This window comes from Manacus candei, unplaced genomic scaffold (genome assembly GCF_025592945.1).
Source record: "Manacus candei isolate 608988 ecotype Guabito, Panama unplaced genomic scaffold, ASM2559294v1 h1tg000043l, whole genome shotgun sequence".
Lineage (NCBI taxonomy): Eukaryota > Metazoa > Chordata > Aves > Passeriformes > Pipridae > Manacus > Manacus candei.
This window is the reverse complement of record NW_026138091.1, coordinates 16,471,967-16,486,077: the sequence shown is the minus strand read 5'-3', so window position 1 is coordinate 16,486,077 and position 14,111 is coordinate 16,471,967. Positions and strand designations below refer to the sequence as shown.

Genomic DNA, 14,111 nt, shown 5'->3' with positions numbered 1-14,111 from the left:
TTTGGTAGTAAGGTGTAAACTTCAATCTAGAAAGTCATAGTGTGGCTTCTTCCTTCCTGTAATGCTTCTGTAGGTTCACAACCGCCTGGAAGACTTGATAACTAGCTTACGGACATCGCAGGCAGCTGCAGAGGACCACCACAAGCAGGTAGATGACTTGCTTCTGTGAATGACTGTTCTGGTCTTTGAATTTTTATGTGTAGGTAATTGATGAAAAGATTGGGTGGGCTGTGTAGGCACACAACTGTCAAATATCTGTCTGGTTTTAGGGCAAGGCACTGTCAAGGGAGAAGGCTGTAAATTTCCTTGTTTCCCTGCTGCTGTGTTTTGCATCTGTGTTGCCGTGTGCAAGATACTTGTGTTCATCAGCGTGATTCATCTGATGAATTCTCTTCCCCATCCCACCTGCAGGGAGTGAGCAAGTGGCTGTATGATGCTTAGCTATCTACTAGGGCTAAACCATAGGAGATGATGGCGATGGTGGATGTTGTGGACAATGGGGAGATCTATGGCTGAAAGCTGAGAGAGGAGACTGGAGTTGGGAGATGCCCATTATCTTTGCAACTTTGTTAGAGCCTTGAGGCCATGTTAGTTTCTGTCACAAGACCCAGTGTTTCACCTTGTCTGTAAGGACACTTGAGAAAGTCATACATCCTAACAATTATTTTATCTAAGACTTTGTGCTGAGGTTTTTGTGACTTTGTGTAGCCAGCAGACATCTCTTGGTTTCTTCTTTTTTTCTTTTTTTTTTCCTTAAAAAATGCCACTGAAGGCATCTTCTCATCTTCTGGTCTTTATACTTTAACTGAATCACCAAGTTCTGTTCCACTCAAATGTATCTGTTAGGCAAATCTTTGTCCCTTTAGGCAGAACCAAAAATAACCTTAAAAACATTTTCTTGCTCTCAGGAGATGTGCAGCTGTTACTGAAGCCATGAGAATAGGGTATTTTCTGTGGTGAGCACCAGAGATAGTGGGCACATATTAGAAAGTATGTGGCATGAACTCTGGAGAACCCTTGGAAGAAAGTTGCAGGGTGATTTTGTGTGTGTGTGCATGTCTTGTTATTCCCTAAAGATGAAACCTTGTCTTGTCACTCCTAGAGCATTCATTCTTTCTATCAGTTTCAGTTTCTCAGTTATGTTTCCTGAGCTGTGTTTTACACTCCACGTTAAGCTTAACCATAGACCTTGCAGAGCTTAGGCCAGTTTCCATTTAAGTTACTGCTTTCTATTGCACTGTTTTCTTTCCAGTCACCTTAGTTTCTTCTTCTGCCACTGTTACTTTTACAGGTGGAAAAGCAGAATGCGCTGGCTCTGACATCAAAGGATTTGCAGAGCATGTGGGAAGAGCAGTTTAAGTCAAGATCCAACCTCGAGGAGCGTGTTGCTCAGCTTGACAGGGAAAAGGCAGAGCTCTTTGAACAGGTAAGCCCAGAAAATTCTCTAGAGACCTAGCCAGTACCTGGGAGAAGCATGTTAATCCTTCTGTTGAGTTCTTACATAAACAGCTTTTTTTATTATCCCTGCCATTCATGCTCTGAGTATCTTGTGATTTCGGGATCATCCAGGTAACTGTGTATTTTTGTGTAAATTCTGGAGTGGTTCTGTTGGAAGAGTTCCCAGTATGGTTTGCTATTAGTTGAGCACATCAAGTAGGGCTGCAATTCTCCAGTGTTTCTTGGATTCCTTCTGGTCGTCTTCAGACCCCTTGGTTTCTGGGCAACGTTGAAGTGCTTCATTTTTCCAGTGCAGTCCATGGAGGAACAGCAGCATGTTTTCAGGCTAGTGGATGCTTAAAAGCCTTGCAGAAAAACATACTGAAGGAATTCTAGGCAAATGAACTAGTGCTTGGGAAAAAGAAAGGCTGACAGTTTCAAAGGTGTGCAGTCTTTCCCTTTTCTCCTTTTCTGTAGAGGAATAATGGAAGTACAAAGCAACAAGTACATAAGTAAATACGCACAAAGTAGAGATGGAGGTAACAGCGGAGGGAAATAAAACACTAAAGAATTCCAAGAGATCAAATTCCTCTGTTTCCTGGTCATTAAAGATCACATGAAAGCCTTAGATTTATCTGTATTCTCCCATGATGAGCATACCTACATAATCCCTACTATGAGTAGAGAACTGCCCAAAGTATTCTGTAGCATCTTTTCCACATTTTTTGCTTGAAAGAGAAGGCGACCTCTGCTTCAGTGAAGGCATTTGTTTTTGTTGTTCAGTATCAGCCTGTTTGATGTGAAACCTAAAGTGCTTAACTGTTCTCAGGAATTCTGTCCCTTGGCACTCTGTGGAACTTGGCTAAGACGCAGATGTACTGCAGCCTCTCTGTGGAGAGTGCTAAAGGCACGTATTGCTCCTCAATATTGCTTTTAGCTCTGTGTGCATCATGTATCTTTTCTATTTTGAAAGTGTGAGAGTGAAAGAAAGAAAGTGAAGAAACTGGTCGAATTGAAACGCCCAGTTGAAATGCGCCTGGACCAAGAAATGAAAAGAAACTTAGAACTGCAGAAAGACTTCAAGAGGTATGGATTTTTGAAATGGTGAAGAGGTATCCTGGAGTAGAAATCCAGTTTTATTGAACTTTAATGTAAAAATACGTGTTCGTAACTCTGTGGGCAAATTCAAGCCTTGTGTTAGTTCCTGCAAGGCACTTCTTTGTATGAGCCTATAGTTTTCTATACTTGCCAGAGGAATTACCAATGCAGGTTGCCCTGGAGTTCTCCTGGGGAGAAGGAGATCTTTTATTGATCTTTTCAGCTGAACTTTGGATGCTTTAGGTAATTTATGAGGAATAATGTTTTTTCTCAGCAATTCCTGGTGGTGTCAAGCATGTTAAAGATGAAGAAAGCCATGTCTACACTGATTACACGAGAGTATATGGAAAAGGCTCCTGTGTTTCATGGTTTCCTTAACTAATTTGCTGTGCAGGTTGAAGAGACTTCTGAGTAGAGCTACGAAGAAACTAAGGGTGTATGAAGAAAGAGAAATTGAGTCCCAGCTTAACTTGCAGGGAGAAATGAAGAACAGATATTCTGAAATGGTCAGTGAAGTTGGTAGATTAAGACCAAAGGTGAGCTCTGCATAGTTTGTTTTTTTTTTTTTTGATTGTGGTGTTATTTCTTTTGAAACCTGGGAGATGCTTTCCGTACATTTATTGTCATGTCGATAATTTTTATTTTCCTTGGCTGTATTTTGGATGTGATGGGCTTTTCTTAATGCTCCTTCTGCTGTTACAGTAGTAGATGACTATAACTAATACGGAGGTAGTTATCATTATGGGTAAAGATGCAACTGTAAGGGCAAAGCAGTAGGTGTAAGGGCTCATGGAGGCCAGGCTGTCTTGCAGAGGAAGGGCAAGCCAAGAGTGGCAGCCAGCCTGGCAGGGTGCATGACCTCAGCGGCCAGGGAGCCCTCCCACAGGCCCTCAGCAAGAAGAGCAGAACAGGTACACTTGATTTTTCTCAACAGTGTTGTTGCTGCCCAGGGCACAATGAGGACAGGTGCCTCCCAGGGGAAAATCTGTAACTTATTGCTCACGGGTAGCTCTTTCAGCCCCTCTTGTCACAGGGACTCAGAAGGACTGTTCCCAGCAGTGGTTTTGAGGCTGCTCTGCCTGTGCAGTAGTGGCATGGAACCTTTGATTTCCTTCTCCGCTCCTTACTCAGATTCGTTGCTAAAGTGGCCATCTTTCACAGCTACACTTGGGTTTGGAAGGCATCACTGTAGAATCACTTACTGCCTTTGCAGTGATTCCTTTTGAGTCCGGAAACTTGTAGCATTTTTGCATGAGGAACTCCAAAAGGATGGGAACCTGAGGAATGCTGAGACAAATGAAGTGAAAGCTCTTCTGGCTGGAAAAGAAGAGCCTGGTTGCACTTAGTTTCTAGTACTGAGCCAGCAGTCCAAATGGCCACCCCCATTAGAGATTTTCATAGAATTCACTGCCTTTAGATCACTCTGAAGTTCCTTTTTTTTTTTTCTTCTTCTGTGGACAGGTTGGTGAACTTTCCCAGCAGCTGGACAGGGAATCTAAAAAATGCATGCAGCTGGAAGCCAAAAATCAGGATTTGCAAGAAGAGCTATCCACCCTGCGTGGGAAGTGTGAAAACCTGGAGAAGAGCAAATGCCAGCTGCAAGAAGAGCTGGCAAAACTCCAACATCATTTGGAGACTAACCTGGTAGATCGCAGCCAAATAGAACAACATAAAAGGGAGGTGGAAGAACGAGCTGGACAAGAAATAAGACAAAAACTACAAGAAGTCAATCTGTTTTTGCAAGTAAGTGAATTTCTCACAAGTGTCCGTAGGCACTATGTAGACTGTTTTTATGGTCATCAGTTATTAGTGGTTTACTTTTTGTGCCTTTTTCTGTGTGTTAGTGCTGTACTTCTGCCTTTCCTGAAGGCAGTGGGAGAAGGCAATATGGTTGGGCAGGAGGGCTGTCATGGGTGTGTAATGTGCCGGCAGGTCCCTGAATCAAAAGCCTGCCCCAGGCAGATTCCCACTTTGCAGTGCTTGGGGGTATCTCTGTCCGCTGGCCTGGTTCTCGCTGCTCATCCTTCAATGGGTTTTGCAACTGCCAGCTGTCATGGCCAGACCTACAGGTGCTGCTTTGTCCTTGTAGGGGGGGAAGGTGCTCAGAAAAGGAGTCACTGAAGTTGTGGAGGTGGGAGATCCTCCTGTTGTCTTTGAGGAATCCTTTTCCATATGCCCTGTCCTACAGAGAGGGTGTCCTTTCATTAGTAGCTTTGTATAATAGTAGCTCCAGGGTTCTGCTTTCATTGCTGCTGGTAGTGAGGAGGCACAACTGCCTCTCTTCGTAAAGCCTTGAAATTGGGTACATGCAATTTTCTGCTGGAGAGAGTTCTCTTTTTCTTGTGCTGATTGAAGGTGCACTGTCTCCTTCAGGCACAGGCAGCTTCCCAGGACAGATTAGAACAAATCAGAGCCAGTCATCATGCTTCACTAAGAAACCAGCTAAAAGACAGAATTAGAGATCTTGAATGTGAACTGGACAGGATAAAAAATACCCAACAAGACAGTACTTTTCAAAAAGAATCCACCCAGGCAGAAGTGGAAAAGTACAAAGAGCTCTATCTGGAGGAAGTGAAAACCAGAAAAAGCCTAGCCAAGAAACTGGAAAGGTAAGTCCATGCTTTTCTGGACTGGTAATAACACACTCCTTTTTCCTCGTGCATTTTCCTTCTAAAATCCCTTTTTTACATCTCGCCAGCATGATGTGTGAAAGCAGAACACGGCATATTTGTGGGGAAAGTCCTTTAAGACCCTTCCCTTCATCAGACCTGTCTTCCTTTCTCTTTAAGAGTTCCAGCAGTAACACCACAGTAGCGCCATTATGGCATTATTGGTGTCTTTTCGAGTTCATGTTGTTCTAGCAGGCAGTCTGTTTGCCAGTCTCTAATCTCCACATCCTGTGTGGGACAGAAAAGATGAATCTTGTGCCCTTTACTGTTTGAATAAGGAGAGGCCTCTCAGAGAACAGAGTTGGATTCTGTGCATCAAAAATAAGAACGCACTTTCTTGGCTTCTGTTTTGGCAGCGGGTCTGAGGTTTGAGCTTTCCTTGAGAAGGCCAGGGTAGGCCAGCGTTCTTATGGAGGTGACACTTGCTGCTCCTTGCACTTAGTGTGATTTCTTAGAAACAGACCCTCTGAACAAGCTCAGATCAAAGGATGTGCTTGTTTTGGATGCTCTTAATGCCCTTGGCTTTTAGAAATCGAGTAGTAGTCAAGGACGTGGAGGGTAACTTTGCAAAAGCCTTACTGCCAAAGATGACTCTCTTTGTGCTTCTAAATGTTTCAGAGCTAATGAGAGACTTGCAGAGGCCAACACCAAGCTCCTTCGAGAGCGCCATAGAAGCAAATCTTTAATCACAAGCAGCATTGTCAGCGGACATCTGGCTGCAAGTCCACTTCTGTATTCAACTGGCCTGGGACATCTTGGGAACAGTTTGGGACTGAACAGAAGTCTCAGTCTTGGAGGAAACTTCCTAAGCCCAACAGAAAACACATTATCACCAAGAAACAGAGTTGAAGCTTATGTGGCCAAGGTGAGCATTTTGAAGTGCTGTTCTTGACTACTGCTGAGGAGAATCTGTATGCAAGGTTATCCTTTTTAGCGTAAAGTTCGAATCCATTTATTGTTCCATGCCATATTCTCTAATACGCCAGAGCAACTGCTAATCCTCAGAACTGTACACAGCTATATGTGGTAAGGCCGGAGACTTTTGGTCATCAGGTTTGTACAAATTTTCCAGAGTGGTCAAAGGCCAAAAAATATTGAAATCGAAGCAATGAGCTGTGTAACTACTTTCTTTTACAAGACAAACTGTGGTAAAGAGCACTGTGGGGCACGAACCCCACACCTAAGTTCTACACTAATTTTACATGTATGGTATGTGTGACCTATTTCAAGTGGCTGATGTCACCATGAGTGCCAAATGCCACCAGACATCTGTGAGACACCTTTTTCTTCATTACTGATCTTTGTTCTAGCAGTTTCTTCCCTGGACCTTGCTTTAATATGTTACTAAGGGTAGGAGGCATTTGTTCCTGTAGTTCCTGCTACATCTTACTACATGAAACAGCAGAACTACCTACTCCTTGGGAAGTCTTCACGGCCTTCTAATTGTGCAGCAATGCTGCAACCTCTGCAATAGCACTGGTCCAAGTATGCCCTGTAATCAGCAGTCAGTGTGATAGCACATCCCTTCCAGAATGCAGAGCATTATACCAGGAGACGTGGAAACCACACACCAGTAGCTGTAATCAGTGGGACAGCCACGTAGCATGGGACTGAGGCATGGCCAAGCTTCTCTGTTGAGTTAGTGTGTTTAGTTGTTGGATGAATGTGAGAAGCATTTGTTCACTTTGAAGTCCATCTCAGTTCACTGGTCCCCTCACCTCCATTGGAAAGAACCCATTTCAACAAGGTGTCTACATACAGCACCTGGTTGAAGACAAAAACACCAAGGAGATGAAAAGGGGCCAAGCAGTGTAGGTAATGCATAGCAGCGGCAGTTACAGACGGGAACTTTTCTGTACCGCTGTGAACACGTTTTTGAGGGCAGAGGCGTGGACAGGCATTATGGAAAGAACTTGTGAGGTAATTAGTGCTGTACCATCTACAGGGACTATTCTGCAGGCAAGCACTAGAAAGGAAGTACACTTCAGGGACCCAATGCAAAAGGGAGAAAAGGAGAAGACCAGGAGGGGCAGGGAGCACGGAACAAGTGAGGGAAAGAAAGGACAGAGAGATGGCAGCAAGATGTTAAAAGAAGGAAAAGGCAGAGGGGGAAACCATTCCTGTTTGAGGAAAAAAGCTGCCCTAGTTGAAAAGAAAAGAGTTGACAGCTGTGTCTTTTTTGAAAAAGAACAGGGAAAACAGATAGTGAAGGGAAGGACAGTGGGAGTACCCAGTGCTTCCTAAAACTGAATTACAGCAACAGTCTTCAGCTCGTCCTTTCCATTGTGATTTTCCAGAAGAAAACTCTGGGCATCTCAAAGTTTTGTCAGTATCAAGACAGAAACCTTCACTGCTCTCCTGGCTTCCCTGAAGGATGTTACAGAAATTAAATATTTCTACAGGTTATTTCATGGCTCATTGTTTATCCAGTTGCTAATTTATGCAGATGTGTAGTTCAAATCGCTATATAGGCTGCTTCAACGCTTTGCAACAACTGCTTCCCAGATCTACTTGTGGAAAACAGTTGAGTTGATTCCAAGAAAAGAATGCACTAGATCTGAGAATGGTGATACTGTTCCAACTCAGCGTCCTGACTGCAACAGCACCCATAGAGTTTCTTTTCAGGCCACATGTGTCTCACAGCCTTGAGCGTACTCTCAAGGAAGTTGATGTACAACTACGTATGACACTTCCCCACCCTTCAATGACTGATATCTGGAGGGGTTTTGTTTCTTAGTTTGGGGGCTTGCTTCAATCCCAACCTGACCTTCCCTTTCTGGGTCAAAAACAGAACGAACTGTTAGTAGTCCATGTACCAGAATGTAAATCTGTACTGTGGCCTTAGTCCATAGCCCAAGGCAAGGAATGCATGTTGCAAGAAGATTTTTGGACTAGAGGCCTGTTGTTACATTTAAGAACCATCAAGCTTAAATCCGAACTGCTGTGCCAAAGGCTGGGGAAAATGAATGTGGTTGTCATGACACAGAGAAGAATAGTGAACTCTACTGGCTGCAGCCAGTGTGAATTGGTGGATTGAAGAAACGAGTTTCCCTACATAAGATGAGAAAGGGAATGTCTGCTTCCTGTTCTCTCTCTCAATTTCTTTTCTTTTTCTAGTTCCATTTTCCACCTGCCCTCTTGTAATTGCTAGCTTTTTTTGCTTGCCTCATGTACGTGTAGGCCATGTTTCTTATTTCCCACTGAAGACCTTTGAACTTCAGGCTGGTTTTCTTTCTTTTTCAGCTCCTTAATCAAAATCTTTTTTTTCTCTTTGCAGCCAGATACGTGACAAGGTTTGTAGCCAGTACTGTTTAACCCTGGGTAGTACTGGAAATATTTTGTCTATTTATGCTGTGAGGTTCTGATTAAAACTTACTGATGCATTCACCTTTGCCTAAAGCTGGAAACAGTTTGCACTTGTTAGTTTGAGAGAGAGAGTGACTGCTGCCGAGTACTTTTGTGGTTTCTGTGTTTGTAATGTTATGGCCTCTGTGGTACTTCACCCTCCGTAAGATGACACTGGATGCTTGGATTTCATCTATTATAATGGAACTTCTTTAAACTAGAAGAGTAGGCTCTTTACCCTCCTTGCCTGTTCTGCTATTTAGAAAGTTCTGGATAGTACCAGCAGTTATATCTGGAGTACCAGTACTGCTCTGAAGTTGAGTTCCTAGACTCTGAGTAACATCTCATGGAGTCTTACAGGATCCAACTTACTCTGTGCTCAAGAAGCTCCTGTGGGTAAGTAGTAAGTCGGCACCGCTTCCTGAAGCAGAATTACTGAGATGGTGACTGCTGCAAGGGAACCCAGTATGGTACTGCCTGAAGAGCTGTGCAGTGAGAAGTGCCTGCTCAGGAGGTTTGGGCTCATCAGCTGTGATGCCTTCTCCAGAGGAGCGGGAGAACAGTGGAGACACATTATAGTCCTCAAAGGTGTATTTTCATTCAAAGGCCTCTTCATTCCCTTTTCAGAAGTCCATGTTGGCTTTACTTCCACCCATTTCTCTTTCCTCAGGTGGGGATGAGAAGTACAGAAAGGTTAATCAAATATATAAGAGTCAAAGAAGAGCTTTTTCTTCTCTTGATTCATCCACACATGTTGCAGAGGGTCCTGTGGAGCTTCTGGTCATTCTGAGGGCTTCATAAACCAGGGAAAGTGGTTTCTTCTAACTCCTCCAGTACTGCTGCTTTACTTTGGATTAGTCCTGGTTTAGGTCATCTTTTGGTCTAGGCATTAGTTTTCCTGCTTTTTTCTGTTACCTATGTCTCATTTCATGTGCTGGGGGGGGGAGTGCCTTTTATCCAGGATTTTGCTGTTGCTTGAACTTGCTTGAGAAAAATTAGAGGTTTGGGGATTTGTTGGGGGAGGACCTTTTCCATTGTTCTTTCAACTCTGTGCTCCCCTCTTCTATCTGCAAAGGCAAAGGCTATTCCAATGAAGTACCACTGGGTGGTGGTTCTCCTGTAGGAGAACCAAATGAACAACAACAAAAAAATCTTTGTGTTAAAATGAAAGTTCCTCTATTTTGATTTTTCCCATCCCTCTTCTTCTGTTACTTGGCATCACCAAGGAGATTTTCGCTCCAATTTCTTTACTCCCCCCACCAGGTCATTAGTATGCCCAGAGAACGTCCCCCCGAACTTTCTTCACTCCAGTAAAGAAACAGTCACAGCTCTCTCAGCCTCTCAACATAGCTCATGTGGTCGACAGCCTTCAGCATCTTCATGGCCATCGTAGGCCTGGAAGCTGCTTGGTATCTATTTTGGAATTCACTTCTGTGTGTCACAGACTTGACAGAAACAATGTAGGAGTCACAAGTATCATCACATGTGAACGGCAGCATAGAGCGCCTGGTCTATGACTCTTCAAAGATCTGATTTCTTCTTAGGAAGACTTTGAAGTCAGAATGATTAGTGAGAATAACTTAGTTATCCCCCAGAATAACCACCTTCTAGGGGAGACAGGATTAAGTGCTCCTGTCTAGTGATCTGGGCTGACTTTCATTGTGTAATAAAACCTGCTTGCTATGAGGAAGCTCTAGCTATTGGGTTTTTTTCTTAGTACAGATTTTGCAAGAAAAACTGGTGTCTCTATATTTTTATATATGGGTGTCATGGTATTTGCAGTAACAATAAAGAAAAGTCTTGGCCTGACCTGCAGGAGCTCTTTCCATTTTTCATCTTAAGATGAAGAAAAGAAGAATACTGGCACATGCTTTTTCCTATACAATGATATACGTCGACCCTGCAGCAGCTGCTGTTGCACCTCTTCCCTTTGGAAGCTGCAGAAGCCAGCATCAACTGAAATGCTCCCTGTGGATGGCATTGTGCATGTCTCAACATTTAGCTGACGGTCTGCACGTGTATTGGATGATCAACTTTAGCTATATCCTTATTGCAATAACTCCACTGTGCTTTCTTGATATTTTTCAGTTGCCCAGTTATAACCCAGCTAGTGAGTTACAGCTTGTTTTGCACTACTATTACCATTCATGGCTCAGCAATGAGAATGCTACAGCCTGGCTGACTAAGAGTTTCTCTTCACTAGAAATCAACCCCCCAACCAAGATGTCTCTATTTGGAATTATATTATTGTGAAATGATATTATTGTGACATTATCTGTGGAGGTTAAGAATGTTTTAGGAGTTTTAACAGTCATATTTAGGTAATAGTACCAAAACTCTGTATTAACTGTAAATCTTAACTCTGTATGTTCTGTTTAATTCTAGGTACGACAGGAACTGGATGAAAAAATCACTAGAGACCTTCAACAAGGTAATCTGTCATTATGTTAGGAGGGTTTTTAAGGAAAAAGGTGACTATTTCTAACTCTTGACAGCTCTTGAGCCATTTCTTTGAAGTTCCTGTGATAAGCAGAGGGGTTTTTTCTGCTAGCCTTCCAGTTGAGACTTGAATGTGAAAACTTCCTGCTTACCAAAATGTTGCGTACAATGTTATGCACTTGCCTGGAAAAAGCCAAGCGCAAAGAAACCCTTGGCTTAAGCTGAAGTTGCCCTTCACTAGAGTTCATCTCAAGCAAAGCAGCCACGAGATAAGATTTTTATAAGCTTCAGCCATCACTTCCCCTCCCATGTACACCGATGGCATTCAGCACTAAACCGCACCATACCCATTCTTTGTTGTTGGTTCCTGATTTTTGCTATGATTCTGTGATTCATGGCTTGTCTTAGTAGCTTAGGTGGTGCAGTCTTTTTTGGAATAAGCAAGAAGATCAGTGACAAAAGATAATCTGTCTTTAGGAAAAGATTATTCAGTATTTTTTCGGCAAATATCAGTTCAGTGCTTGCCGTACGTAGCATAAAACATGCTGTAGAATTTGAGGCCAGGTGTCCAAAGAGGAAATGCACCTGTTCCATGGGAATTTGTTCCTCCAGAGTTACGTCTTTGCAGTGCCTGGTGCTGTGTAGTAGTAGTATGCCAATAAATCACTGGTTTGGACATAAAAGGACAGCAGAGACTTCAGGTTGAAGAGGTCTACAGGGGGCTGTTTAGCACAGGAGTCATTTGTGGATTGCCTGAAGGTGTTCAGTGTGTAGCCCCCAGAATGTCTTCTACTTGCTTTAGAAATGCTGCTGACGGATAAGCAATTGTGGAAAAAATGGGTTTCTTCCTTTGCAACTAGCCCTTCTGTTGTTATGTTCCCTTGGAAATTTTAAAGTCTCTGTCTGGATTGCAGTCTCTCGTGTTGCCTGTCATGTCCTTGCCTTATTTTGCCCTGTCTGCTATAAAAGTAACACCAGGAATCTTGTGTCTTTTCTCTCCAGCTACTGCTGAACTTGAAAGGGGATCTGCTGGATCTTCAAAAAATCTTCATGTGGACCAGGATCCCCTTTGCAAAGCAATAGAGGAGTACCGTGATGTTTTAACCAAAAATTACCTGATTTGAACGAAATGCTATGAAAGGCTCTGGAAATCATTTGGTTTTCATAGTGCATCTGTGGTTTCACCCATCCCTCAGTTCAGATGTGAAAACATGTTTCTTGCAGTCGGAATATAAACTCATAAACTCTATTAAATGGATATCAAGCACATTGCACTTACCTGTTGGTTTATTGATGCATAGGTGGTTTCTTTTGCACTCACAATAAGAACCACATCCATTTTTTTCTGCCTAGCAGATTGACTGATCTTGACTCTTGAGGTTGACAAAATCATCAAATTTATTTCTTATTATGGTCAATGCATTTGCTTTGTTCTGTTAAATCATTTTAGTCAATGTGTTTGGAATGTTTCCAGTGTTATTTTAATGTTTAGGACATTATTTGATGTGCTTTCACCCTGCTGCTTCAGTCCTGATGCAGTGACTGTTTCTGCTGATAAAGTTTTACAGGTGTTCAAGCTGTAGAAAAGGGCACTTTACATTGTCATCACTTTATGCGATGTAGGTTTAAAATGACCGAGTATGTAGTAGTACTAAGAGTTGTTATATGGTCTTTTTGGTTTGTTTGTTTTGTATCACAGAATGGGTGAGTTTGGAAGGAACCTCTGGAGGTCATCAGGTCCAGCCCCCCTGCTGAAGGAGGACCACCTAGAGGCAGTTGCCCACATCTGAGTTGGCTTTTGAATACCTCCAAGGAGGGAGACTCCAGAGGCTCCATGGGCAACCTGTGATAAAGCTCAGTGACACACACAGTACACTTGAATACCATGACAGGCAATGGGCACAAACTCAGTACCTTTTCACAGTATTGGTGTTGATTTCTGTATTAAAAATTGCTGCAGTTTCAGACATTTGCAGCTCTTGCATCAAAGCCTATGGTGCACCCGAAACATTTCTAATCGGAGAGAAAAAAATGAATGTTAGTGCATCAACTTTAAGTTTCCTCAGTACTCTCCAGAACTTCTGTGATAGGATAGGCAGTCTTTTTGTTGCTGCTAACAGCTGATGATATGGTGTCTGTAGCCCAGCTGTTAGCCCAGATGTGGTGGGACATTGTGTCAACCTTACAAGCAGCTTTACTTATTTCAGGGAACTACCAGTTGTTAATGAAGATCTGAGTTGTCATTTCCCATCCTGAAAAGTCACCAGCAATCTGAAGAGTATAGAACAAAGTCCCAGTTCTGGAAAAGATGTATGTAAGAATGATTGTACTGAGATGAAAAAGACTGGAAAAATTTGGGGGAGTTTACTGACTAATTCAAGGATTTAACAGTCAGCGAGGAAAGCATTAAATGCTGCTGTGACATTCTTCCTTTTTATATGAATACATTTTTGTGAAGCTAATACACTGTGTATAATTCAACTTGATATTTAATAAACTTTGCAATCCAGGACATGCCTTTTGTTTTATTGTTCCCCTTCTTGACATTGCTTTACACCCCTTCTCTGCCCATAGAACTCTCCAGAGCTCTCCTCTGCTCCCTTCAGCTCTGCTCACAGCTGCATCTTCAGCCTGTCCCAGAGGCCAGACAAACGTGTCCCCTTCCTCTGTGAAGGCTTGAAGTACAGTCATGTTAAGATCATGGCCTACAGGTGAGCTATTGCTACTAATCAGCTGCCAGACTCTTCCAGTGCTTTAGAGCCATCCTCTTTGTGTTCTCCCCTCTGGGGAGAAGGTAGTGGGTGAGCTTCTGGTAGCCATAAAACACAGGCAAATCCCTGTTTGTAGCCCTCAAAGATAAAAGGAAATTTCTTCAGCCTGCTTGCGGTGCATTGCAGCGTCTCTCCCCTGAGAAAGCTGGTGCAGAACCTCTGGGCCTTCACTTTGTGTTGTCATTGGGACAAACTGGGACAAGATGTGTTTGAAAGCTTCTTCCTGCCTGCTGTGTGCTGCCCATTGGCTGCTGGAGCAGCAGAGCAGAAATTCACTGTTGGCATCTGGCAAAGCAGCAGGTGACAGCAGTTACGAGGGGGTGGGGGGGAGAGGCTAAAGAGAAATCCAGTC

General features: G+C 43.1%; 1 protein-coding gene across 9 annotated transcripts in view; it reads left to right on the top strand.

Annotated features, from left to right (window-relative positions):
- ANKRD26 (ankyrin repeat domain containing 26) overlaps window positions 1-13,500 on the top strand; it is a 52,888-nt gene extending 39,388 nt beyond the window's left edge. For 7 of the 9 annotated variants that reach the window (XM_051795345.1, XM_051795344.1, XM_051795340.1 and 4 more), the window contains 9 exons: window positions 74-148; window positions 1,292-1,426; window positions 2,411-2,523; window positions 2,930-3,071; window positions 3,997-4,278; window positions 4,909-5,144; window positions 5,823-6,069; window positions 10,935-10,980; window positions 11,991-13,500. In XM_051795345.1, the coding sequence (XP_051651305.1) occupies window positions 74-148; window positions 1,292-1,426; window positions 2,411-2,523; window positions 2,930-3,071; window positions 3,997-4,278; window positions 4,909-5,144; window positions 5,823-6,069; window positions 10,935-10,980; window positions 11,991-12,112 (1,398 nt within the window). In that variant the 3' untranslated portion in view covers window positions 12,113-13,500. Of the gene's footprint in view, window positions 1-73; window positions 149-1,291; window positions 1,427-2,410; window positions 2,524-2,929; window positions 3,072-3,996; window positions 4,279-4,908; window positions 5,145-5,822; window positions 6,070-10,934; window positions 10,981-11,100 lie in introns of all 9 variants that reach the window. The other 2 variants (XM_051795341.1, XM_051795347.1) reach the window with 2 other exon arrangements.
- The last annotated feature ends 611 nt before the right edge of the window (window positions 13,501-14,111 follow it).